The sequence below is a fragment of the Populus euphratica genome, unplaced genomic scaffold (assembly GCF_000495115.2).
Source record: "Populus euphratica unplaced genomic scaffold, PopEup_1.0 scaffold2.1, whole genome shotgun sequence".
Taxonomy (NCBI): domain Eukaryota; kingdom Viridiplantae; phylum Streptophyta; class Magnoliopsida; order Malpighiales; family Salicaceae; genus Populus; species Populus euphratica.
The window spans coordinates 6979374-7006073 of NW_011499846.1; the positions used below are offsets into that span (position 1 = coordinate 6979374).

The 26700-nt window shown below is 34.7% G+C and overlaps 3 protein-coding genes across 7 annotated transcripts; 1 reads left to right on the forward strand and 2 right to left on the reverse strand.

Moving 5' to 3' along the window:
- The first annotated feature begins 889 nt into the window (after positions 1–889).
- LOC105136588 (NEFA-interacting nuclear protein) lies at positions 890–3807 on the forward strand. Its single transcript, XM_011041990.1, has 7 exons — positions 890–1666; positions 1768–1842; positions 1946–2003; positions 2124–2179; positions 2375–2437; positions 2970–3038; positions 3505–3807. Exons 1-7 carry the CDS (start codon positions 1610–1612, stop codon positions 3742–3744), a joined length of 618 nt encoding a protein of 205 aa, XP_011040292.1. The 5' UTR covers positions 890–1609; the 3' UTR covers positions 3745–3807.
- LOC105136554 (ABC transporter B family member 11-like) lies at positions 3314–26602 on the reverse strand. Of its 3 annotated transcripts, XM_011041952.1 has the most exons (14): positions 25824–26341; positions 25614–25668; positions 25348–25523; positions 25023–25244; positions 24696–24934; positions 24022–24547; positions 23605–23878; positions 22330–23210; positions 21890–22156; positions 21550–21813; positions 21114–21407; positions 20535–20918; positions 14078–14082; positions 3314–3328 (listed from the first exon to the last, which is right to left on the reverse strand). In XM_011041952.1, the coding sequence occupies exons 1-12, from the start codon at positions 26148–26150 to the stop codon at positions 20562–20564; spliced, it is 3882 nt and encodes a 1293-aa protein (XP_011040254.1). In that variant the 5' UTR covers positions 26151–26341; the 3' UTR covers positions 3314–3328; positions 14078–14082; positions 20535–20561. The 3 variants fall into 3 exon arrangements, with proteins under 3 accessions (XP_011040254.1, XP_011040261.1, XP_011040252.1); XM_011041959.1 differs by lacking the exons at positions 3314–3328; positions 14078–14082 and adding an exon at positions 26422–26602 and having other exon boundaries at positions 20349–20918; positions 25824–26216; XM_011041950.1 differs by lacking the exons at positions 3314–3328; positions 14078–14082 and having other exon boundaries at positions 20349–20918.
- On the reverse strand, positions 7091–14146 carry LOC105136566 (ABC transporter B family member 11-like). Of its 3 annotated transcripts, none has more exons than XM_011041977.1 (13): positions 14027–14146; positions 12529–12856; positions 12232–12286; positions 11967–12142; positions 11633–11854; positions 11264–11502; positions 10623–11148; positions 10245–10518; positions 9057–9922; positions 8544–8810; positions 8175–8438; positions 7763–8056; positions 7091–7657 (listed from the first exon to the last, which is right to left on the reverse strand). In XM_011041977.1, exons 2-13 carry the CDS (start codon positions 12853–12855, stop codon positions 7301–7303), a joined length of 3867 nt encoding a protein of 1288 aa, XP_011040279.1. In that variant the 5' UTR covers position 12856; positions 14027–14146; the 3' UTR covers positions 7091–7300. The 3 variants fall into 3 exon arrangements, with proteins under 3 accessions (XP_011040279.1, XP_011040271.1, XP_011040287.1); XM_011041969.1 differs by having other exon boundaries at positions 12529–12919; XM_011041985.1 differs by lacking the exon at positions 14027–14146 and adding an exon at positions 13236–13252.
- Positions 26603–26700: the final 98 nt, after the last annotated feature.

Consider the following 26700-nt stretch of genomic DNA (forward strand, 5'->3'; position numbering starts at 1 on the left):
TTTGTGGACGCAAATTTCAAGATTTTGCCTGCCGGATGCACCCGCAGATTGCCATCCCACTGAAAAATGGCCAGAAACCAAGTAACTGGCACGGCATAACCACAATCCCAGTCCTGAAACTCATTGCTGTTGTATTTAGCAGAAGATAAACTTGCAGACAATCGAATGCCTTGACATTAGGACCATTCCAGTACTTTCCCATGCACTTGCACCCAACAGCAGAACCCCCGAATTCTGACCGTCCTTTCACATTCTTCCAGCAGAGCAGATGCTCCCGATTCTCTACACTTGCGCGCCGCCCATGCATATCTCAACCTCTCTGCCAGATGCTCCGACGCTAGTGCCATCACTCTTATTACCACTACGAAAAACTCAATTGCTACTCTCATTGTAATGTCCAAATTACAGGAAGCTTCCCTGAGATTTCGAGGACTTGAATCATTAGCCCTAATACTATCTCCGTGCGCTGGTCTTCTTGAGTAGCTGCTTCTTTCATTAGGTACGCTGATTCAATCTCTATAAACTGGTTCAAATCATTCCTTCTCAATTGTTTCATGGACAAGACCTCTTCAAAATCACCGTCACTTGACTCAGCTGATGGTGAATGAGAGGAGGTGCACGACGACGTTTCTACAATCTCAGATTTTGAAATTCTGCAAGCAAGATCTCCGGTGCTTCCTGCATTCAATAAGCATCACATTAGCATTCAATATCCAGACTCAACAGATAGGAGTAGTAAGGAAAACGGTAGTTCCATTTTTATAGCACGTGTTTATAAAAGCACTACAACATATATATATATATCGTCACAAGAAAAAATCTGACAAAAAAATTATTGAACCAATAATAATGAGCAAAAAAACCAAGACACGAATGGTTTGCTGAAATCATTACGCTGATAAGAACACAAAGAAAAGAAGACTTCTCCAGCGTACTTAACGATATCATCATCTCCTCAACTTCACCAATCACACTAGAGCTACCCTCTTCACCAAAGACCGTATGGGAGAAAATGGGCAAGTCCCTGCACAATCTTTTCATCTACTCGAGCTTCTTTTTCTCTGTTTTTATCTCTTTTTTCTTCTCTTTCTTTCCGCCACACCTGGCTGAAGATGCATGTAGTATTTTAAATGCCCATAGCTAGAAAATCCACCGCTCAAAATTAATACCATTGTGACCTTTTACTCTAGATGAAACCCTAGGATTCCTAGTGCCCAGATCACAGGGAGGCAACTTCAAACGGTGAGAAATCAAAATCTAACAATTTCTTTAAAATTCTTAATCCATTCAAGTCGTGTTTCACTGAATAATTCAGAACTTGAAGATCATGAACGTGTGGTTCGACTCTAGTACCACCCGGCGAGACATATTGGGCCTCGCGGGCCCAAGAAGTCAAAGAAAACAGTAGACGTGTCCTTAGAATTGTAATGAAGGCGCATCCATAATTATGGTGCTCAGTCACACGATATAGAACCTTCTCTCTCCTAGCCTAGGTCCTGCTCTCTAGCGCTGATGAGACAATGTTTTTTCATCAAGTTCTGGAGAGGGAAAAACAAACATAGAATTGGAATCTGTTAGGATTTGACCGTTAATTGAAAATTCAAAAAAGATGGAAGAGGAATTACGGCTTCCAGTAAGGTTGATGAATTTCGTATCCGAGGAACAGGTAATTGTTTTGCCTGATTAATAATTACCTACCTCTTAAAACCCTAATTTTATTTCTTTCGTTCTTTCGTTCTTGACAAATTGGACGACTGTAAATGACAGTTGGATGAAGCAAAGAAATCAAGGGGTGAGCGAGTTGAGGATGGTACTGCCCAGAGAGACAGGCCCCTCTTCGAGGTCTCTTTCTTCTTTCCTTTCCCTTTTACTTTATGCTAATTACTGTAATGATTTAAAACCATACTGCAGTATCATATCATTTTTATATATTTTTTAAATGTAGATTTTAAAGGAGAATAAGGACAAGAAGGATGCTGAATTTAATGAACGACTCAAGCATAGTGAGTTCCTCCGGGTTTTCTTCTAGATGAATTGCTATTTCGTGTCTTGGGGTTTTTGTTCTCGAACCCATTTGTAATAAGGAAGAATGTAGGAGCTTTGATGACTTGGTTTTGTTTCAGGACCACCGAAAGCTTTGGATGAAGATGAGACTGAGTTTCTTGATAATTTAGAAATGGTGAGGCTATGCTTTAAGACCCATTGAGCTCTTTTGAAAATTTCTGTTACATAGAAAGAGTTTGGATCACAAGTTAATATTTGGTTTGACTGTCGAGACATTATGATCATAGTATTTATTTGTTAACTAATTTTTCAGAGTTATTATTGATGCCTTTTCCCTTTTCTCCTTTTAATATGTTTGGTGTGCAAGCAGTCAAAGAAGGAATATGAGCAGCAGATAGCAGATGAGGAAGCCCGACAGCTTCGGAGTTTCCAAGTAATTTGTTGACTAATTTTATGCGCTACTTGAGGTGCTACATGTGCTTTGCCTTGAGTTCATGCTGAGGATTCTGAATTTGATGATCGGCATTGTCATGGTGTTGTAATATTATATATTAAAAACTCGTTGTGATTGAACTTCGTTTTCATTTCATTACAAAAAATTAGCCTATTGAACAATGTTTTCTTCATGGGAAATTAGAATGCATTCTTGGAGATTCATCTCCTCTTTTGTGATCTTTAAGTGTCTGAGCTATTGGGAATCGGGAAAAAGTGATTATATGCTATGTTTTTATTACCATATGCATACATTGGAGCAGTCCCACGTTGCTTCACTTCCAATTGCCAAAACAAAAAAGAAACGTTTGTGAGGGGCTTACAAATTCTTGTAGCAGCAGACCAATGTAGCCTTGTAATTTTGCATGAACTTATTCAGAACTCCTTTTCCCTTTCTGAATGGCATGCTCAGAACTTCTGATCTTTGTTATTCAGTATATCCTTCATCCCAGTTGTTATTGTTTTGCTTTCAGGCAGCAGTTGCAGCTCAGTCATTCAGTGTGGATGATTTGAAGGAAACACCACTTGTTCCTCCAGTCCCGGTTAGTTTTCTTTTTCTATCAAACTATTTGGAATGTTTCACATGACAACATATATGTGCATGCACAAGTGTCTGACCTACAAATTGCCAGAACTGCTGCATTGATGATTGACTTTGTAGAATTGTAGCATGAACATTTATTGCTTTCAAGAGTTTTTGATGCTTGAATTTTTTTATGCAAAATGATTCTGATATCTAATATTTAGACATCACCAGTTCTACCAAGGAATAATAAACATCATGAGCCTTAAAAATGAATTGTATAAAAAATTGAATTTAAATTATGAAGTGGTATTGTCACGATGCACCATAACTTGATCACTCTACTCGTTCCAATATGATAAAAAGATAGGTTCTAATAATTATGGAGCATGTTTATAGTCAGTCTGGTTGAAAATTCTGGTTCAAGCCAGAATCGCCTCACAGCTGTTATTGTTGCTCATAAATGCAACTTATTCTGCGTGCAGGAGCAAAAATCAGCTGGGAGGAAGAATCCACCTGCTCGCCCATTAAGTATGATTATCAAAGTCAAACCTCAGGCGAAGAAAGCAAAGATGGACCAGGGAAATGTCGAAGAACATTTAGAGATAGGGAAAACACCTGGTGTTAATATGGAAAAATCTTCAGACACAGTGAAAGTACCTAGCAGTGATGTTGCTAAAACTGGCCTTGTTGCATACAGTGATGAAAGTGAAGATGATGATTAGTAGTTTTTGCTAAAGGTACCTGGATATTTATTATCACTTGATGGAATTTCGTTTACTGCGTTCCATTTTCTTTCATACATGCATAGGGGAAGCAGATGGCAAGGGTTGTGTGTGTGGGTGTGGTATGGGACGTTGTTTCTTGCTTAAAAACACGGAAACTCTTCAGTGAAGAAAATGATCTAAACATACTGGACATGCTACGCTACTGTCAGCCCAAAAGGACTGCAGTGGGCTTGAATAGTAAATGTTTTCTGTCGAGCTTGGACTTCGTGAATATGCGCTCTAGTCCTAGAAAATATTGTGAAAATAATCAAGGAAATGACCCATTTTAACTTGATCCCCCTCTCAATGTCTCTTTCAATGTGAAAATTCAGGATTTGAATTGATATTATTTCATTGATTCCTCAATTTATCTTAAAAATTTTATTTCAATTATAATTTAGTTATTTACCATTTACGAGAATCTCCAATAAACATCGAATGGGTGAATAATTAAAACATCCAACCTATAATTGGAGAATTCATAGGATGGGGTACATGCTAATGTAACCCTTGATAAATTTATTTAAATTGGCTTTGTATCAATAAAATCTTATCATTCATACATAATAAATTGGTATAACATATTCATATAATAGCATATGATCCATATGAATAATAAGAATTGACATTTTTATTGAGTTGAGAGCTTATAGGAAAGAAAATAGATTTATGGATGATATTTGTAACAATTATTTTTAAGAAAAATAAGATAATCTTGAAAATATTTAGGGAGAAATTGTCATGTAATAAGAACTGTATCCTCATTATTGTCTCATCATTATAATTTGTGAAGACTGAGGAGAGATGAAAAAAAAAACAAATAAAGATCCTATATTTATATTGAAGCTGTGATAATGACATTATCAATATTATCAAAAAAAATTTAATGAAACAAATTCAATGATACAAAAAACAGTAATCAATAATGATCAAAGTGGATCACAAAAGTTATCTAAAGGTGATGAATGACTCATTTGTGTTTAGATGACTCATATAACATACTTTGATCATTGTTGATGATATTTATTTGTGTTTTTAGATCCATTTCATTGAGTTTTTTTGAGGATACTAATAATATTGCCATCAAAGTTTTGGAGTGTTTAGTTTCTTTATTTTTTTTTTCTTATTATAATTTGTGCCAATCCATTTAATAATTTCAGAAAGTTGTAAGTAATATGTGACTTACAATTCATAAATAACATTTTTTGTTTATATATATATACATACACATCATGGACACACTTCTAGTCATGATCTATAGGTTGACAACCATTCTTAAAAGCCAAACCATAAAAAAAAACCCTCATCAACTTAAGGTCCTCAGTTGATCACAAACTTACATGTGATTAAAAAATACAAGTGGTAAAATATTATTTGTGACTAATTAATCTGTGCTACTTCAATTAAGTTTAGAATTGTATTGTTTTTTTTTTTATTATGCTAAATTTCAAAAAAATCATTCTAACATCTTGTTTGAAATCAAATTACATATTAAATTGAATTGAATTTAAAAGCAAAATTTGAATTTAATTGGTAACTCATTACAATTTTTATGTTTGGAATAAAATACTAAAACACAAAATTAAATTCAATTAAATTGCTTCGAAAACCTGAGAAAATAAATTAAATTAAAAATCTTGACTATTTTACCTTTAATTAATTTAGGAATTATTTTTGTAAGAGAAACAGATAATGGAGTTGGTGAGACATGCCGATATGTAGCTGAGGTTCATGTTCATTAATTCAGTGCAATCTGATGAGACTGAGAAGCTTTGTCTGATAACACAGGGAGAGGTGGTCCAACCCCTCTTGAAGAAGCAGAAGACGGACGCCTTCTGGGCGTCATCTGTGATGGAAAATGAAATTATGAATCTGCTCTTGAGCATTATGTTTTAGCAAGCAGGGCCATGGCAACAACTGGCCATAAATTAAAAAATAGAATTTGTAAACCATAGTGGACGACCTGTTGGCAGAAGAATGGCATGATTCTACGAAATCTTCAACGTTCGTCGTGGTTTTTCTTCTCACTTTGTATCTGGTAGGGACTCGGGAGTGGAGGGCTGCAGATAAGAAGTGATTTTTTCCGGCCATGGAAGGAATCTTGATCCCATCGTGAACGTTGACTATCAAACACAGCAACGGTCAAACGCAAATGCTAAGCCAGTGTTCAAATAAATTTAAAACTGGATGCTTTTGACAAGTGTTAAGAGAAATTATCACGGAAAAGCTGCAGTCAGGGGAGCTATCTTGAAAGGATATCCGCCGCCTTCTTTTACTTTCTCGCGCCACGTAAATTGATTTTGTTTTTTATAAATATTTTTATTTTTTTAAATTAATATTTTTTTAGTTTTTAAAATTATTTTAATACAGTGATATTAAAAATAATTTTTTTAAAAATAAAATATAATTTTTAATAAATCTTTAAATAAAAAATATTTTAAAAAATAACTATAACAATACTTTTAATAAACTAATATATTTTAAACTAATGTTCTTCCTTTTATGTTGGGACATATTGGGACTTTTTTACAATCCTAAAGATTTTTTTTATTATTGTATTTAAATATAAACCTAATAAAAAATACATAAAAATATAGATCTTACACTTGATTCATATAGAGCTGTTTTATTAATTTTTTTTAAATAATAAATAGCATGTTTTTTTTAATAAATAAATAAATAATAAATAATATATTATTTATTTATTCAAATTCTAATCATAAAAAATATGGTCAGAAAATCAAGCTTTGATTTTTTTGTTCAAAAATCCATTTCAAGCTATTTTGAACTAAAAATCCCTAATAAACATTTTTAACACTTCAATAAACTAATTTTATCAAGTAAAAAAATCTCTAAATTAATCCAAAAACTATAAAATTAAACCAATAAAAAATATTGTTTTTAATCTTGATATACTTTTTTCATCCAGATGAGATCCAAATAATTTCTTAATAAAATTTTTTTTATCAAATAAAATTATTAACACCAACTTTAACATGTTTTCTAGCAATTTTCTTGGTTATTTTAAACCAGAAATGAAAAAAATAAACATGATACAATTATGAATCAAAAATAAAATTATAAAAACTAAAGAGACTAAAAGAAAAATAAAGGGATTGAAATGAAATTTTGTGTGAATTTCAAAGCAAGCATGCATGTTTTTCACGTTCTATACTTTGATCCCCATTTTTAATTATTACTTTACAGAATAAATTATAAGAAATTAGCGATTAATTCAGCCACGGAAGGATAATCAATGACTAAAATGAAAATAAAAAAAGCACCGTTGATCGCCATGAAAAAGATACATGACTTAATTATAATATAATGTAATGAAATATTACAAATTTCTTAGCTTACTTTCTTTTATAATAAGAAAAGAACTGTGCCATTTTAGAAGGATTTCTGACTACTTGCAACTTGGCTCTTTTCTTATTCATCTACCAGTGAATATTTAGAACCTCTAAAAAAAAAAAAAAATATTTGTTGCTCCCACTTTCCTTGTGCGAGGAGCTCATGCAGTTTTTGCATTTGTGTGAAGTGCCACTAAGGAGGCATAGTAACCATCTTTGATGTTGATCAAACTCTCATGCCTTCCTTTCTCTACAATAACTCCATTTTTAACCACTGAGATTAGATCTGCGTTCCTGATTGTGGATAATCGATGGGCTACAATAACTGTAGTCCTGTTTACCATGACTCGTTCTAATGCAGATTGAACCACTCTTTCAGACTCAGCATCTAATGCACTTGTAGCCTCATCTAACAGTAAAATCTTTGGATTTTTCACTATGGCGCGGGCAATGGCTACCCTTTGCTTCTGCCCCCCAGATAACTGGATTCCGCGATCTCCTACTCCAGTGTTATATCCCTGCATTTTGCATTGCCACAGGAAACAAGAACTTGGTCAGTGTTTCTGCATTATATCTTTGATCTATGATTGATCAATGGAAAAACAGACTTGACTAAACCCTACCTGTTGTAAACCACTAATGAACTTGTGGGCATTGGCCAACTCTGCTGCAGATATAATTTCTGCCTCAGTTGCATCTCCTCCCTTCCCATATGCAATGTTGGCACGGATTGTGTCATTGAACAAAACAGGCTCCTGGCCTACAAGCCCCATTTGCTGTCTTAACCACTTTAATTGTAGCTTTTGAATTTCAGTTCCATCAAGAGTGATGTGACCTGAGTCCGGATCATAAAATCTTTGCAACAATGCGACCACAGTTGATTTCCCACTCCCACTTTCTCCAACCAGAGCTACAGTCTGAAAGAAATTCAATCAAATAAATATAACTTCTGACACATTATTAATCGATGCACTCTTTTTTAGTTCATATACTAAATGCTTGAAACAACAATTTATGATACCATAGAACACTTACCTTCCCAGCACGCATAAACAAGTTGATGTCCCGGAAGATTTGGATATCTGGCCTCGTTGGATACTTAAAGCTCACATGGCGAAGCTCAATTTCTCCCTTCACATTCTCTAATGTTATCCCCGACTCGTCACTGGGGTCTATCTTTGACTTCCGGTCTATGATTGAAAATACAGAAGCAGCAGCACCTTTTGCTTTGGTGGTATCGGTAGTGAATGTGCTTGAATGAGAAATTCCTACAGATGCCAATGTCAAAGCAAAGAAAACCTGCCAGGAGAATAAGTATCTCAATATCGTTTGAAACTATATTTTATCCTTTTGAAGCTCTAAAATTCTAGGGAGAAAACTTACAGAAATATAAGAAATACCCACCTGAAAAACATCTTGGAATGTTATGTGGCCGGTGTCAACTAGACGAGCTCCAGCATAGAAACTAGTTGCATAGAAACAATACAGTAAGAAAGAAGATACTCCAAATCCGATACCACTGACCCATCCTAGCCTGACTCCCGCCTTCATGGGACCTCGACATTTGCCTAGGTAAAGTTGCATCACCTTTTCTTCAGCACAGAAAGAAGCAACCGTTCTCATGCTGCAAACTGCATCATTAGCCACTTGGCTTGCTTCTTCATACATCATCTACAAAAACCAGTTTAATTTGTCACAATGACTAACTTTAAATGTATAAGTTATAGGTTACATTTATATAATGAAAAAATTATGTTGTCAAGAATCTCGCAACACTATAAACTTCCTAGCAAAATAAAATAGAAGCCTTGGATGTGGCGGTTTGACTGTTCCAGTGGGTTGTTAGATAGATGAATTCAACTATATTCCTTTACCTTTTTCAAGTAAAATACAGGCTGATTAGCTTTAAGGGCATACCTTTGCATCTGCGCTGAATCCTTTCATGAACTTCATTTGGATAACTCCATTGATGCCTATCAGAGGGATCAATGCAAGGATAACAAGTGCTAGTTGCCAGCTTGCAGTAAAAGCAATGATCATAGCTGACGTTACAGTAGCAATATTTTGAACAATAGAAGCTAATTGATCTCCCACCAGAGAACGGACTACTGAAGCATCTGCTGCAAGCCTCGCACCAATTGCCCCACTTGAGTGCTGAGGCTCATCGAACCAGCTAACCTCCATGTTAACCACCTTCTCAAAACACATTGATCTAATCCTCTGGATTAACTTACATCCAGCCACTGAAAAGAAGTATGATCTCACTGGAATTACCACAAATGCAGCCACACCAAGAACCATAAACATCACTGCCCAGAATTTCGAATCCTTTCTTAGTTCATGTGGTGGTAGGAAAAATGTTTTGATTGCTTTGGACATTAGTGTGCCATAAATTGGCAGTATTGTACCATGGATACATGCTGCAATAGTGCCAATTATAAGAACTGGGATTTCTGGCTTGTTGAGAGAGGCAAGGCGGCTGATTGGGACATCTGGAGCATCTTCTGGTGGCAGAATATCATCTGGCTCGTCATACACATTGTCACAGACACTGAATCCTGTAGGTAAACCAAATGGGAGGGTGAAAGAGTGGCGGCTGCTACCGATTGACGATCCTCGACTTATGGATCGTCGAATTGATCTTCTTTGACTTGATTGTCTAAATGATTCCATGGTAATTTCTGATTCAAGTGCTGCTTGTTCTGACCCTTTGTTCATTTCTTGTAAGCGTACAAGCTGAGAGTATGCTCCATCAGGATCCTCAAGTAGTTCTGAATGTGTACCTGCTCAATTGACACATATATTAACATGTTTGTCTCTGACCCTATTACCATCGCATCATGTAATAATGACGATTCCACAAAGAGTTGTTTCCTTTCTCTTGGTAGAAGTACTAATAGATATATTCAAGACAAACATCAAGAATGAACAAAACTATATTACATGGTAAAAATTCAAATTTCTAAAGAACATGCTAGGATATTGTAAAGAAATAAAAAAGTTCTAACTCCATTAGAATTTAACAAGTAAATAGCATGCTGAAAAGTGCATTTCATGCTAACCTGCCAGCATGTCAAATGCTAACGAGATTTTTGTGAGGTGTACCTTTTTCAACCATCTTCCCTCGATGGATGACAGCAATCATATCAGCATTTCTCACAGTGGTCAATCGATGAGCAACAATAACAGTAGTTCGGTCCACCATAATATTGTCCAATGCCTCTTGCACTACCCTCTCAGATTCTGCATCAAGTGCACTTGTAGCTTCATCTAAAAGTAAAATCCGGGGGTTCTTCAAGATTGCCCTGGCTATTGCAATTCTCTGCTTCTGTCCACCAGAAAGCTGAGTTCCATGCTCTCCAACCATGGTGTCAAAACCCTGGATGCAAATATGAAAATTGTTAAAGTTAATGATTGATTCATGTAATCATAAAATTGAAATAAGCACTTGAATTAGTTAACAAACAGGCAGTTGTTAAGAACCTGAGGTAGTTTATCAATGAATTTGGCAGCATTGGCAAGTTCAGCTGCAGCTCTTATCTCTTCAATTGTTGCACCATCCTTCCCATATGCAATATTCTCCTTGATGCTAGATGCAAACAACACCGGTTCCTGGCTGACAAGACCAGTTTTTTCTCTAATCCATTTAAGTTGAAGTTCTTTGATGTTAATGCCATCTATAAGAACTTCTCCAGATAGGGGATCATAAAATCTCTCTAACAGACTGATCACTGTTGACTTCCCGCTTCCACTATGCCCGACCAAAGCTGCTGTTGTGCCACTTGGGATTGAAAGAGAGAATCCACTAAATATTGGCTCATCTGGTCTGGCTGGATAACTGAAATACACATCCCGCAATTCTATGTCTCCGTGAATTTCATCCAATACTTTTCCTCTCTTATCATAAGCATCTATCTCTGGCTGCCTGTTAATAGTCTCAAACATCTTATATGCTGCAGCTCGACCAGCAGAAAAAGCACTCATGCAGGGTGATGCTTGTCCCAAAGACCTATGAAATTGACACAGTAATGCCAGAAATAAGCAAAATGACTCATCAAAGAAGATATAGCCCCAACTTCCAAGCAATCATATTACATATCCAACAAATTAAAGAACGAACTTACATGGAACCAATCAAAACAGCAACAATCACATTAATCACTTCACCCCCAGTATAACCCTTTTCCAACACCATCTTTGCACCAAACCATACAGCCACAGCATAACTACAGAAAACAATTAACATAACCACACCAACACCAAATCCTGAAAAAATGCCTTCTTGCACACCTGATCGATAAGCAATTACAAGAAGCTGGTTGTAAATATTTATAGCTCTCTTCTCTCCAGTAAATGATGCAACCTAGAATATCAAAGAAATATCATCATGGTTTGACCAAGCAATAGATGGTGAAACTAGACGTTTTACTTAATGAAAAATATTGTTTTGATATTTTCTGTTCTAAGCAATTATTTTTCTTAATGTAACATACAGTTCTGATTCCTCCAATCGTCTGTTCCACTACATTTGCTGCTTCTGCATAAGCATTTTGTCCACGAGTTGCCATTTTGGATATAAAAAGGGCCATAGAAGCTCCAGCTATCACTAGGAGGGGAATAGCCGATAGCATGACAACGGCTAGCAACCATCCTTTGTAAAATGCCACCGAAAAGCCCCCTATAAATGTTGCCATCAGTTGCACAAATTTTCCAACCTGCACAAAATAAGCAGAATTATTTGACAAGGGGATAGCATGGAAAGTCCTATGAAAAGTCATTGCAACCTTTTCTTTTGGTTAATTTATCCCCATTTCAGTAGAATAGTACCTTTTCACCCATTGCATCTTGTATAAGAACCGTGTCACCGGACATTCTACCAACAACCTCTCCTGTGTTAGTTTCCTTGTCAAAGAAAGCAATGTCTTGTCTCAATATAGTTTTCAAATACAAACTCCTTATGCGTGATGACTGTCTTTCCCCTGTGACCATCCAGCAAGTCACCTCTGACAAGAACCAAACATGTGGCTTTTTCCTGTTAATTCACAATTCATCGCAAAAATTTATTTTGGTTTTAAGAGTGAGATGTGCTTACGAAGGCAGGCTGCTATTCCAGAACCGACTGCCAAGTAGACATACTTCAGAGAGACCTAAAATATTTGCAGGTACCATTAGTAAAATATTTATACTTCCAATTCAAACAATTCAAGAACGAAACAACAGGGGGGTTGGTAAATTCCCTAATGTCAAATCCCAATTTACAGCCTAAATATTGAGGGAAAATTATTATCAGATGTCAGGTAAGTCCAATTCTATAGGCATGGTTCCAACAACAAAAATACGAAAACTAGTCTGGTACTGTACGCTTAAGCATATGACAGCATTTTTATACCTTGGAGACCAAATCAGTCATGTCTTTGCTAAGCTGGTTATTTCCAAATGCATTGATCACGTCTCCCAACAGTAAAGTCATGAGAGGCATGGCCAAGCCGTTCCCAATTGCACCAAGTGTGCCCAAGAACATCAACAGGAAATCAGTAGAATCTGAAAACGAGAAGAGCTTAAAAAATGGAACTGATTTACTTTTCTCATCTTCTTTGCTATTCTCAGGTTCTTCTTGAATCCCGTTATTGCCGAGGTGCCTCTCATCATTGTTGTACGGTGAAGAGGTGGTGGCTTGATGGATCCTTGCATCACCTTCCAAGCCATTTTCCATCATCCTGAACCAGATATTAAATCAGACACTCCACCGGTCTCAAAATTCACAGAATTTATGTTGCAGTCTGAGGGCACATATACTCGCCAAGTTTAATCAACCAAGTGGAAAAACTGTAGTTGTATTCAATGCTTTTAGAAAATTGAAACACTTCAGTGGATGGATCAATATTCGTAATAGAAAATCCCAATAGCACTTTAATCACTAATCCTAGTCAAGGACTTTCTTTACAAGTGCGTTTGAACAGTCTTCATTTGACTTACATAACTAGCGGGATTAGAAAGGACTGAAAGTTCCTGATAGTTTACTTCAAATGCATATTAAATGGCATGGCAAGCGGGACAAACAAGCGAAAATTGATATGGAAAAGAAGAATTCGCCACCTTCTAGAAAGTCAAATGGACCATAATGGAGGTGCTGATTCAAAGTTGTCACGCTCCATCCCTGTTACCATATTTTAGAAGATAAAAGTGCCCCCCCCCCCCCCCCCCCGCCACTCATCTTACCTAATTAATGTAATAAAAACAAAAAATACACACTTTTTAGTCACTTTCCCTAAGAGAAATCGATGTTAAGTGAATAAATAAAGAAATTACTTTCGGGTATTTCAACTACCCGCTTTGAGGGATTAACTAGTTTGTTGATGGCCTTATGAAAAATACTCTATGCAGCTAGGAATCTATATCATGAAATGTTTAGACACTCCAAGAGTATATAGCTCGGTGTGATACTTAAAGAGAAGAGCCCATGTTTGTGAAAACAACTGATCCTCGCCCTGTTTTTTTAATTCAGTACTTGAAAGATAAAAGGAGACAAGCTCTTTCTCTTGCATTTGGAAGAGAGAGAGAGAGAGAGAGGTGTCCCGTGTCTTCGTTCATTCAACAAAAGAAAGAAACACTTGTACTCTATGGTGTCCATTCAACTAGCACTTGAAAAGAAAAGAAAAGCAGCAAGAAACTTGCATGCAAGACGACTTTCTATTCCAATGAAATCACTCAGTGAAAACAAAGGAAATAAATCATTTCCACCACCCCACAACCCATTAAAGCATAGCAAACCATAATAAACCAAACAAATATCCAAAGAATCAATGATACAAAAGAGAATTTCTTTGAAGCAAATTTTGCTAATTAATTACCAAAGAGAAGCAAGGGGGCTGAAATGAGCAAAATACCTTACGATTTTGGCACTGTGGACTTGAGCAATGAACTCTTGGTGCCTTCAGGCTGGCATATCGTGCTTTAGCTCCTGACAGTTTTCCAGTCACGCTGTAGCATGATTTTCTTCGAATATAAATAACAACGACAAAAATATAACTGGATGACAAACAAGGCAAACAGGCCGTGTTTCTTTGGAATATTTTTTTTAAATCATATTTTTTATGTTTTTATTTTGTATTAATATTAAAAATAAATTTTAGAAAACTATTATTACAATACTGAGGCGGAGTTATTTTTTCCTGAAATATATTAAAATAATATTTTTAATTTTTAAATATTTAATTTTATATGAAAATAATAAAAATATAAATTTAAAATAAAAGGAGTCAAATGTTCCGCTCTCGTGATTGGCAACCATTTTGTCTTTTTCATTTTTACTCAAGGATATGTGACTAAATTACTCCGCCTCTGAGTGTGCACAACTGTACACCTTTATTGTTAATTCCCTGTCTTCTAGAAGACGTATATTTTGTTTTATTCCGCTAAAAAAATAATCACAAAATAGAATCCGTCACCGCAGAAATCACGTGCATTTATTATTTTCTATGGTTTTCACTCCTCTAGCTCCCATGAGAATTTTAGAATATTATTAGTTTTTTTTATAATATAAAATGAAGTTTTATTGATATTACGGTCCCAACTAGCATAGAACAACTAGCATAGAATGATAATAAAAAATTTAAAATTTGTATAATAAATTTTGAGTGTGAATAAAGATATTTATTTTTTATTAAAATTTAAGATAATTAGGATTTTACTCATTTATTTAAACCTATAAAATATACTTTTTAAAAAATAAATTTTTTTAAAATTTTAAAAAAATGTTTCACACAATAAAAATGATAGTTTAGTGATAATTATTTTTTAAAATTTATTTAAATAATATATTTTTTATTTTTTAAAATTATTTTTTAACATTAACATGTTAAAATAATCTAAAATCATAAAAAAAAATTGATGCAAATAATCCAAATTAATTTCTTACACGAGATTAAAATAAAAGTTACAGTCAAATCTTCCTTGTATGGAAAAAAAAAGAAAAAGAAAAAGAGAGGATGTTTGTGAATATTGGGATTAAAAATAGTATTTGTCCATGCTTCTTGAGAATTTATTTTTAAATACATTAAGTGAATATATTAGATTAATATAAGAATGCAAATTATATAAAAAAGTAATTTAATCTCAATTAACATATAAACTTATTTAAAGATATCTTTCAGGTATTTTAACTTTTTAAACGTGAAATCTTTGTAGGAAAAACTCCCAGCTGTTCACGATTCCACCACCAATAAGAATCGCATACGTTTGTTGTGTGGGCCATGATGAATAATTGAAAATGGGTGCACCAACTGAACAAGAACAAGTTTTTCCAGCGCTGATCGCGTGAAAATGACCTGAGCGATGTAGCCTTGGCAAGCTTGGCGTGCTCCTTAGCATCCGGATTCATCACAGAGCGGACCCATCAATAAAAAGAAAACAACGTTTATGGCCTTTTATAGTTAATTAATTAACATTAACAAAGCCATTCTACCAATACTCACATAATGTTATTTTTTTAATTTAATCTTACAACAACTTTTTTTTTTAATTTATATTTTAATATTAAATTATTTTGAGAATTGTATTTTATAAGTTTTTTTTGGTTTTTTTTAGTTGGGTTATATACTTAGTCTTGTAAAAAAATTTTATTTTACTTTCAATGCTAGATTTATTTGGAGTGGGACTTTATACCTTTTATTATTTTTATTGACCTAATTCAATCTCATCATTTAAATTATGAGTTTAAAAAATTGATTTATGTTATTTTTTTATATTTTTTAATTTTATTTTTTAATTTTATGTTACTTGGAAATTAACTTCTTAATTTCTTTCAATAAACTTTTTATGATATTATTTTGACTTCATGATCTAAGTTGCATGTTTGACAGGTCGACTCTGTTTATTTTTTAGGGTCCTTTTTTAACTTGAATTTTTTTTTAATTGAGCTTTATTTTTTTTTTAACGAAGTTATTTTCATTTCATAAACCAGTACATAGGTTCAACTGGTTAACCTGAGTTGATTTAATTTATTTTTTTTATTTTTTTATTTAATATATATTTTTCAATTTCATCCTCCAGTAACTCAATCTTCTTCATTTCTATTTAGATTTTTTCTGTAATTTTATTTCTTAATATTAAATTATTTTGAAATTAAATTTTGATTTTTTTTCAACTTACTTTTATAGAGATATCCTTGTTTCATTTTTTTTTAATCTTAACTTCAACTTTCAACATTAAATTTAATAGAAATAGAGTTTTATGATTTGTTTTACTTGATTTTTATGAAATTATCATAGTCTTACATTACAGGTTTAACATGTTTATCTTGATAAGCTATTTTTTTAATAGATTTGCTTTTCGTATAATATTAGGTTGGTTGAAAATCGAGTTTTCTAGTTTTTTTTTTTAATTTTCTATGAGATTATCATAGTCTCATAATATAAGTTGTAAGTTTGATATGTTAACTCGAATTTTTTTTCTCATTTTAAATTTAGTGTATATATATATGTGTGTGTGTGTGTGTGTTTATGTATGTATATTATTTTCTTAATTGTTTTCCTTCAATAGTAAGCTGATTAGGAATTAGTTTTCATAATTTATTTTTATTTATTTTCTATATAGTTATCATGGTCTCGTAATTCAGGTCGTAAATTTAACATGTTACTCCGGGTCGATCTAATATGTTATAATCTCAATATTTTTTTTAAAAAATATCATTAAATAAATCATCGTATTAATATTTTTTAAAAAATATCATCTAAAAAGCACCATGTTTTTAGTTAATAATTATTTTTAATTAGAAACACATGCTAACAAAGCTTAGATATTTTTATTTTATGTCAATAAAAAATTGATCCAACTAAATAGCACAGTAGAAGTCAATAATCTAATTAACAAAAAAAAACAAAGGTTATGAATAATATATTATACTCACGAAACACTATTTTTCGGTTAGTCCATTTCACTTTTTATATATATATATATAGAAGGATCATCACATAATATGGTATAGAATCAAGAAGATTTTAAATCCATTCTTTACTCCCAGGAAACAAAAAATCTATTTAAAAGTTTTTCAAGTAAAATTAGTCATATTTATTTCTTCAAGATTAGTAATGGAAGTAAAAAAAAAAAAAAAGAACATAAACTCCAGGATCTCTTAATATATATATATATATAATTTGTTGATCAAACTTTTTTCTTTTTAAATTGATCATTTCGATACCCTTCTGATTTGATAAGAAAAAGCAAAATTAAGAAAGGGCCCCATATTATTGAGATCTGGATGGATCCTGAAACACCGCATGGACTAGTCAAGTCAGGTACTCCTTATGCTTAGAAAATTACTATATCAGGATCTTTCCAGAAATGAGATGTTCCTTCAAACCCGACCCTCAATCATTACAGGATTGCGCAACGTGTTATGTCTTGCCGGCATGAGTTTTAATTGCTGTTTCTTTTGGCGGTTTTGTTTCGATACCTTTAAATTATTTTAATGTAATAATATAAAAAATATTTTAAAAATAAAAGTAATAATATTATTTTTAATAGAGCTGAGTATTTTTGGTTTGATTCAATTTTAAATTAAAATAAAAAATTAAATTAATTTTTTTATTTTTTGAATTAAATTGAATTGAAAATCTATTCAAACTGATTAATTTCAATTCAGTTTAATTGTTTTCCTTTCAAATTAGTTTAAATTAAAATTATCCCAACTTATTCACCGTCTCAAAAAAATTTCTATTTTAAATAAGACAATTAAAAATCTTTCTTGTTTGGGTATTTTGATACTTTGTGACCCAACCACCGACAATTAAAACAAAAGCATCCAAATCCAAAGTTTTTGTTACACACAAAAAAAAAATGATATCATATTTGTTAGATAAAACTTATATGAACAAATATGTACAAACTCTCAACTAAACAAGTCATCAAAATATAAGAAACACAATAGAAAAAAAAAAGTAATAAAAGGAAAAAAAATCCACACTTGATACTTGCCCACATCATGCATGCACCCTATAAAGCCTATAATTTTACGTTTACAGAGAGTAAAGAGGGGAGAACGATCAAAGCAAATGAGAGTAAAGAAAATCAAAATAAAAACTAGAGGGTAAAAGAAAAAAAAAAAATCAAAACAAGAACTAGAATAGGAGTACAAGAAGAGATATGCAAAGAACGGAGTAATGTGAGAGTAAAAGGAGGGAGAGATATACAGAAAATGGGAGCGGCTAATGACTGAATGTGATTTTAGAGTTAAAAGATATTATATTTATGGTTGTTTTTTTGAAGTGCCGGCTGGTTAAACCGGTTTAGTTCGTTTTGGTCCGATCAATTTCAAATTTTAAAAACCAAAATTGAACAGAATTGGAATTTCTCTATGACTTTTTAATCGGTTAATTTGTTTTTTCAGTTGTATTTTTCTGATTTTTTCGGTTTAATTGATTTATTAATTTTTTTTCTCACTCTTAATTTTTAATATGTATTTTGGATATTTGAGAGTATAGTAGTGGTTGTTTTTTAAAATAATTTTTGACATCAACTTATCAAAATGATCTAAAAAATTAAAAAATTTAAATTTTTTAAAATAATTTTAAAATGTCAAAACAAACAATTTCTAAGAATTTTTTTTTTAAAATCCATCCATAAAAGAAAAGGAAAGCAACAATCCCGAATAAAAATAAAATAAAACAAGAACAATTAATAGAAAATGACCATGACTTCCGTTGATGATATGAACTCAGAATTCTCTTACGTAATGATTTTCCTTTTTAAGAAAATCCTGTCTTGCATCTCGAAAGGTCAAAGGAGGCAGGAAGAGAGATGAAGAGGGGCAATGGTCAAGATGATGGCAGCCGGTGCTGCAGTGCAGTTTCTGATGACCAGCAGTTCAAGCCCTCACGGAAGAATTGGGATAATTATAGTTATTTAATTTGATTTCTTGAATTATTAAAATAATGGTTTTTCGCAGCGGAAGAAAAACCATAGGGAAATGCAATGCAGCCATCGCAGCAGATGACACGACGTTTCAAGATCTTGTAAAGATTCCTACCATATCACTTGAATTTCTTAATTTATATAAGAAGAAGATCGTGCATTCCTTCTGCCTTCAGCGACAAGTTAATTAACAAATGAAACTCTTGACCTGAATATATATATATATATATATATATATATATATATAGTATTCCAAAAGTTTGAAGGCTTGACGGTAGAAAGAATTAACTTGGCTAAAGTGGAGCAAGTTTGAAACCGATGATCTCACGCCCCCAGCAAAATTCCTGGATGACTTTCCAGGGAACTGCTAGCTGTGGAATTATATGAGATAGATTTCGACAAAATAAGAGGTTGATTGGAGAATAATTACACTGCTTTTTTTTTTTTTTAATTTGAGAAAACTCCACCAATTAAAAATGTATTTTATAAATTCATATGAACAAGTAAAATCTTAGCTGTTTCGTGCTAATACAAAAAATACATATCTTCACTCAATCTCAAAACTTGTTATATAAATCTAAAATTATTTACCATCACATCAGGCCCTGAGAATTTATACTGCTATTTTCTTTTCTTCAGAGCACGCCAAGACATTATAGCCAAGTGGATCAAAACCATAGCCCTTAATTTCAAGATGGTGTGTTTTGCAGTTTCATGACTAAAATGAAGCCACCAATAAATCATCATCGTCCATGTCAATTTCAGAGGGTCCTCCCCCTGGTTTCTTGCTTGCTTGATAAACCACGAGTGGCCAGAATCTTTTCTCTCCTATATATAAAGATGGGACAGAATATTTGAATGATAGGAACATGACTCGCAGCCCATCTATGACTTTTGATCTCCTTAATTAAAATTAATTTCCAACGCCGTAGCAATCTCGTAGTTTCGTTAAAAACTATAGTCATTGGCCTGCTCTCTTTAGTTTTTTCCACACCGATTCCCACCAAAAAGGTCAACTGTTTATATTCTGACTCCACACATAAAGAACTACAAGCAAGGACTGTGTTTGTTTTTTCTGTCTACCTGTATTTTTTTAAAAAAATAATTGATTTTTTTAATTAAAGATTTTTAATATTTTTGATGCTATTATCAAAAAAAATTTAAAAAATAAAAAAAATTATTTTAATATATTTATAAGTAAAAAATATTTTAAAAAATAATTTTTATCGTAATTTCAAGTAATATCTTTTAGTATTATTATGTTTTCAAAAAAAAATATTTTTAAAAATATTTATATCGTAATCTTAAATACTGTTTATTGGTATTGCATTAGGGTTCCTTTTCTGAAAATCCAACCACACTCTACAAGCAACAAATCTGTAGCGTATAGCTTTCTTTCGCTGCCAGTATTCATTGGTCAGAACTTGCACTACATTTTAAAAGAAGACAAACAGGTTTGGAAAAAGAGGAGATAGCAGCCCGCCATTAATTGGAAGTGCTGAGTTCGTTGACTTAAGCTGTGGAGGCAGTCATGTGGAGGGCAACCAAGGAGGCATAGAAACCATCTTTGATATTGATCAAAGTATCATGCTTGCCTTTCTCTACAATAACTCCATTTTTAACCACTGCAATAACATCTGCATTCTTGATTGTGGATAACCGATGGGCTACAACGACCGTAGTCCTGTTCACCACGACTCGGTCTAGTGCATCTTGAACAGCTCTCTCAGATTCAGCATCCAGGGCACTGGTAGCCTCGTCCAGTAGAAGCACTCTGGGACCTTTGACTATAGCGCGAGCAATGGCTACCCTTTGTTTCTGCCCCCCTGACAATTGGACACCTCGCTCTCCTACTATTGTATCATAACCCTGCACTTTGCGTTATGATATTAGCATCTTGGCATCCAGTAGCAACATTAAGAGAGTGCATGCCCGAGTTTTTATTTCTAACTATTTCTGCAAAAGCCTGCTAGATAGAAAATCTACCATAGCTGCTTGCTTTAACAAATGTAGCTGTGTACTTAATATCAGGAGATGATGACTGCTCCATAATTCTCTAATTACCTGCTGAAGACTACTGATGAAATTGTGTGCATTGGCTAGCTCTGATGCAGCTAAAATCTCTGTCTCCGTCGCTTTCCCTTGTTTTCCATATGCAATGTTGGCACGGATTGTATCATTAAATAGGACTGGTTCTTGGCTCACAAGTCCCATCTGCTGCCTCAGCCACTTGAGTTGGAGACTTCGAATGTCAACTCCATCTAGAGTTATATGACCTGAATGAGGATCATAAAATCTTTGCAACAACGATATCACAGTTGATTTCCCACTTCCACTCTCTCCAACCAGGGCTACAGTCTAAGATAACAGATTCAAACCAAAACAATTAAGAAATTGACATTTCAAACGAAATGACAGCACTGGTTCCAGGATTCCATTTTTCTTAAGACAATATGCCTGGTACAATTAAGCAGATGGGTTTTAAAGCATGAGAAATTACCTTGCCAGAATGAATCACCAAGCTGAGGTCTCGGAAAATCTGAATATCTGGCCTAGTTGGATACTTGAAGCTTATGTGATGAAGTTCAATCTCTCCTCTCACACTGTCTAATTTCGTACCTGACTCGTCATTTGGATCCATCTTTGACTTACGGTCTATAATAGAGAATATGGATGCAGCTGCAGTCTTGGCACTGGAGGAATCAGGACCGAAGGAACTTGTTTGAGAAATTCCAATAGCTGCCATGGTCAAAGCAAAGAAAACCTGCCAGAAGACACATGGATAAGTATCATTAAAACGTTAGTAGTCTCCATGAAAATAATCAGGAAGATATGCCCACCCGAAAAACTTCTGTAAATGTTGTTTTCCCATGCTGGACAAGTTGAGCTCCCGCATAGAAACTGGTTGCATAGACAGAAAACAGTAAGAAGAAAGAAACTCCAAATCCTGTTCCACAGATCAGCCCTTGCTTTATTCCTGTCTCCATAGGGCCTTCACATTTCTTTTTGTATAATTGCATCACCTTCTCTTCAGCACAGAAAGAGGCAACAGTTCTTATGCTGCCTACAGCATCATTTGCAACTTGACTTGCTTCCTCATACATCATCTGCAGCCATTTCGATTAGTGATTCGACGATTAATTTCAAATGGCAAACTTGACAAATAGTAATTTCTGAGAGAAGGCTGGGAACATGAATAAAACTTCCTTTTCTTGTCAAAATTCGAATTCTTTAGCTTATTACTGCAATCAAATACAAGGTCACGAGTTAAAAACAATACCTTTGCATCTGCACTAAATCCTTTCATGAACTTTATTTGAATAATTCCATTGAGTCCTACTAGAGGAATGAGTACAAGGATAATCAAGGCCAATTGCCAACATGCAGTGAAGGCAATGACTAAACCTGCTGTTGCTGATGCGATGTTTTGAACCGTCTGAGCTAGAGAGTCTCCAACCAGAGCACGCACTGTTGCTGCATCTGCTGAAAGTCTAGCACCAATTACCCCACTTGAATGCTCAGGCTCATCGAACCAGCCGACCTCCATGTGAACTACCTTCTCAAAACAAATAGATCGAATCCTTTGGATTAATTTGCATCCAGCCACAGAAAATAAGTAAGTTTGTGTTGGAAACACCAAAAATGATGCCAGGCCAAGCGTCATAAACATCAGTGCCCAGAGCTTGGAATCCTTTCTCAATTCATGCGGTGGTTCAAAAAATGTTTTAATCACATTGGAAAGTAGGACGCCAAAAATTGGAAATATGACACCATTAAGAATTGCAGCGATAGCTCCAGCTATAAGTACCGGGATCTCTGGCTTGTTCAGATAAGCAAGGCGGCGGATTGGGCCATCTGGAGTTTTTGTTTTATGTGAAGAAGCTTCTACTTCTCCCGGGGCGTTATCAGTGTCAGGGACACTGAGTCCAGCAGTATGTAAACCTAATGAGACTGAGAATGGGCTTATATTTCCTGCTCCAGAAGATCCCCTGCTTAAAGACCGTTCCAGTGAAATTCTTGGACTCGACTGTCTAAAGGATTCCATAGTAATATCTGACTTGTGGTCTTCCGTTTCATGCTCTGACTCTTTATTTACTTCTTGTAAACGTATAAGCTGCGAGTAAGCTCCTTCAGGATCCTTGAGTAGTTCTGAATGCGAGCCTGATCAATTAACGGAAGTGTTTTAAATTGTGTTGTCTCCTTATTTTTTTTGCATCAAGAATCAAGATGTCCGAACAAATATCCCTCAGTAGCCAGGAGAAATAACTAGTTTGGAATTTAATCTGGAGGCTGTTCTAAGTTTGTACGATATAGAACTGACTTGTCTGCCGAAAGTTAGAGTATGGTATGCTGGTACAACAAATTAAGCACATACATCTGCTACTGCATGTTTATTGAAACTAGGTGAATGAGTCGGATTATTCTCTGTATACAGCATCTATAAATATCCATAACGTCAAAGGAAATACACAAAACATTTTAGAATGGATAAAGAATAGAAGAAGTTAGACAAGCATTTCTGACATTGCTCTATATGTAGATAGTTATGAGATACCTTTTTCCACTATCTTGCCATGGTGAATAACTGAAATCAAATCAACATTTCTCACAGTGCTCAAACGATGGGCAACAATGAGAGTTGTCCGATTGACCATAATCCTATCCAGTGCCTCCTGCACTATCCTTTCTGATTCTGCATCAAGTGCACTTGTAGCTTCATCTAAAAGCAAAATTCGTGGATCTTTCAGAATTGCTCTTGCTATTGCAATTCTCTGTTTCTGCCCACCTGACATCTGAATTCCATGCTCACCAACCATGGTGTCTAGTCCCTGGATAGCGAAATTCAACAGTCCAAATTAAATTAAAGAAGGAAAACCAGGAGATCCAGTCCCCAAACCAAAAAAAATAAAAATGAAAACAACATAAATTGGCATAGAGGGTATAATAACTAACAGAGGGAACCACTTATAACCTGAGGTAGTTTATCTATGAATTTAGCAGCATTGGCAAGTTCAGCTACTGCTCTTATCTCTTCAGTAGTTGCACCATCTTTTCCATATGCAATGTTATCCCTTATGCTGGACGTAAACAACACAGGTTCTTGGCTGACAAGACCAATTTTCTCTCGGATCCACTTAAGTTGAAATTCTTTGAGGTTAATACCATCTATGAGCACTTCACCAGCTTGTGGATCATAAAATCTCTCTATCAGACTGATGACTGTTGACTTTCCACTTCCACTTTGTCCAACCAAAGCTGCAGTCATGCCACTTGGGACGAGAAGAGAAAGACCAGAAAATATTTGATCATCGGGTCTGGCTGGATAACTGAAATATACATCCCTCAATTCTATATCCCCGTTGATGTCCTTCAATATCTTTCCCCTCATTTCGTAAGCGTCTATCTTAGGCTCCCTACTGATAGTCTGAAACATTTTAGAAGCTGCAGCTTGACCAGCCACAAATGCACTCATGCAGGGAGATGCCTGACCTAGTGACCTGATACATTCGTATGGTCAATCATAAAGAAAATACGATGAACTGTTAAGAAAAATATTGAATGCTTGAACATCAATTTATGTTTTGGTTTCTGCAGCCGTCGTTGTGCATGTGAGTGTGTGTATGTTGGTTTCATAAAGGAACTCACGTGGATCCGATCAACAGAGCAACAATCACATTAATCACTGTGCCCCCAGTGTATCCTTTTTCCAATATCAGCTTCCCACCAAACCATACTGCCAAAGAATAGCTGCTGAAGATTACTAACATAACAATGCCAATACCTAATCCAGCCGCTAAGCCTTCTTGAACCCCGGATTTGTAAGCAGTAATGAGAAACTTCTGGTAATTGCTTATGGCTTGCTCTTCACAAGTAAATGACGCGACCTGGATTAAAGTTAAACAATCAGCACTCTTTAATGGTTTTTCTTACCTTTTTGGTAAGAAAAGTCCAGTTCTACGTATGTAAACATACAGTTCTGATCGAGCCAAGTGTCTGTTCAACGACAATTGCTGCTTTTGCATAAGCAGTTTGTCCACTAGATGCTGTCCTAGTTATCATTATTGACATGGCCGCACCAGCTATCACAATCAGGGGAATGGAGGATAACATGACAAGAGTAAGAAGCCATCCTTGGACAAATGCTATTGCAAAGCCTCCAAAGAATGTTGATAGCAGCTGTATAAATTTCCCAACCTGAATGAAATGACAAGGCCTATTTAACCACAAATACATGCCAATATGTATAAAATCCACCGTAGTTTTTCCCTCTGGTTAGAGTACAAGAACAGTTTAGTACCTTTTCACCCATGGCATCTTGTATGAGAACAGTGTCACCAGACATTCTACCAACAACCTCTCCTGTGTTTGTTTCCTTGTCAAAAAAAGCTACATCTTGTCTTAGTATAGTTTTCAAATATGCACCTCTTATCCGAGCAGCCTGCCTCTCTCCCGTGACCATCCAGCAAGCCACCTCTGACAAACAACAGAAAAGCTTTAATAAATCCCAAATTCCTGAAAAATAAGACACTTTCTGTACGTTAGCTTTATTGGATATGTACTCACGCAGAAATGATCCCACACCAGACCCCACTGCCAAGTAGACAAATTTGAGAGATACCTGAAATGTTCGCAGTTAACAAATTAGCAACATCATTATGCGAAGAAAAATAATTACAGAACCAAAAATCTAGTGCTTCTGATCAGAAACATACAGGACTAACTTGTGAGTAAGGCATCTTAGCTGATAGAAACATTAATGCTAATTATACTTACCTTGGACACTAAATGCACCACATTTTCATTATGCTGATTTTGTCCAAAAGAATTAATCACGTCTCCCAATAGAATTGACATAAGGGGCAAAGATATTCCATTTCCAACAGCACCAATCGAGCCAATGATCATCAAAACAGTATCTGTGGAATCAGCAAACGAAAAGAGCTTGGGGAATGGCACAGTTTTAGTTTTCTCATCTTCTTTGCTCCTCTCTTGCTTTTCTAGTTCCTTACTCGGGCCTGAACTTTTCTCCTTCCCTTCCTGTCTTTTCGATGTGGTGGCATCGTCCATACTTCCACCATTTCTGCCGTTCTCTAGGGCCATAACACCAAACTAAAGGTATTACTGGATCTCAATTTACTCTCGGAATATATATAACGAAGTTTGCAGCTGCAGAGCACTAGCAAATCTGCAACTTCAAATTGCAGGCCTTCTAAATTTTCACTGAAACAAATATAATACACCTCTAGGAGAAATAAATTCCCGCAGTCCAAATTCTTCAAAGACAAAATAGCATGCACGGTACTAATTAACATTAAAAAAAAAAGAAGGCGAAAATAACAAATGAAAGATAAAAAACAAGATGGTCAAAAACCTTATTAAAAGAAGAATCAGCAGAAAGTTACCGAACAACTGGATCGAAAGTCATTATTTCAGATTTAGTTTTGGTGGTTGCTCACCCTGTTTCAGCTTTTAATAATCCCCACCACTCCTATGCAGTGAGCCTTTCTTGTTCTTCTAGTGCAAGTTTTGTTAAAATTAATATGGCAGTCACTTTCTACTGAACATCAAGTCATCTTAGATTCAACATCGATTACTTGCAAGTTAATGGGCAGCTGATCTACGTGAGTGTATCTACTATTGTTCTATACAG

What these genes read in the sequence shown, in the direction of transcription:
- LOC105136588 (XM_011041990.1), top strand. Translation starts at nt 1,610, where the DNA reads ATGGAAGAGGAATTACGGCTTCCAGTAAGGTTGATGAATTTCGTATCC. An exon ending in ATTTCGTATCCGAGGAACAG is followed by an intron (nt 1,667 to 1,767) that starts GTAATTGTTTTG and finishes TGTAAATGACAG; the next exon opens with TTGGATGAAGCAAAGAAATC. An exon ending in GAGACAGGCCCCTCTTCGAG is followed by an intron (nt 1,843 to 1,945) that starts GTCTCTTTCTTC and finishes TTTTAAATGTAG; the next exon opens with ATTTTAAAGGAGAATAAGGA.
- LOC105136566 (XM_011041977.1), bottom strand. Translation starts at nt 12,855, where the DNA reads ATGATGGAAAATGGCTTGGAAGGTGATGCAAGGATCCATCAAGCCACC. An exon ending in AAGATGCAATGGGTGAAAAG is followed by an intron (nt 11,855 to 11,966) that starts GTACTATTCTAC and finishes TATTTTGTGCAG; the next exon opens with GTTGGAAAATTTGTGCAACT. An exon ending in GCTGTTTTGATTGGTTCCAT is followed by an intron (nt 11,149 to 11,263) that starts GTAAGTTCGTTC and finishes TCAATTTCATAG; the next exon opens with GTCTTTGGGACAAGCATCAC.
- LOC105136554 (XM_011041952.1), bottom strand. Translation starts at nt 26,150, where the DNA reads ATGGCCCTAGAGAACGGCAGAAATGGTGGAAGTATGGACGATGCCACC. An exon ending in TGGTGTGGGATCATTTCTGC is followed by an intron (nt 25,524 to 25,613) that starts GTGAGTACATAT and finishes GTTGTTTGTCAG; the next exon opens with AGGTGGCTTGCTGGATGGTC. An exon ending in TGGTGATTCATTCTGGCAAG is followed by an intron (nt 21,408 to 21,549) that starts GTAATTTCTCAT and finishes CTGTTATCTTAG; the next exon opens with ACTGTAGCCCTGGTTGGAGA.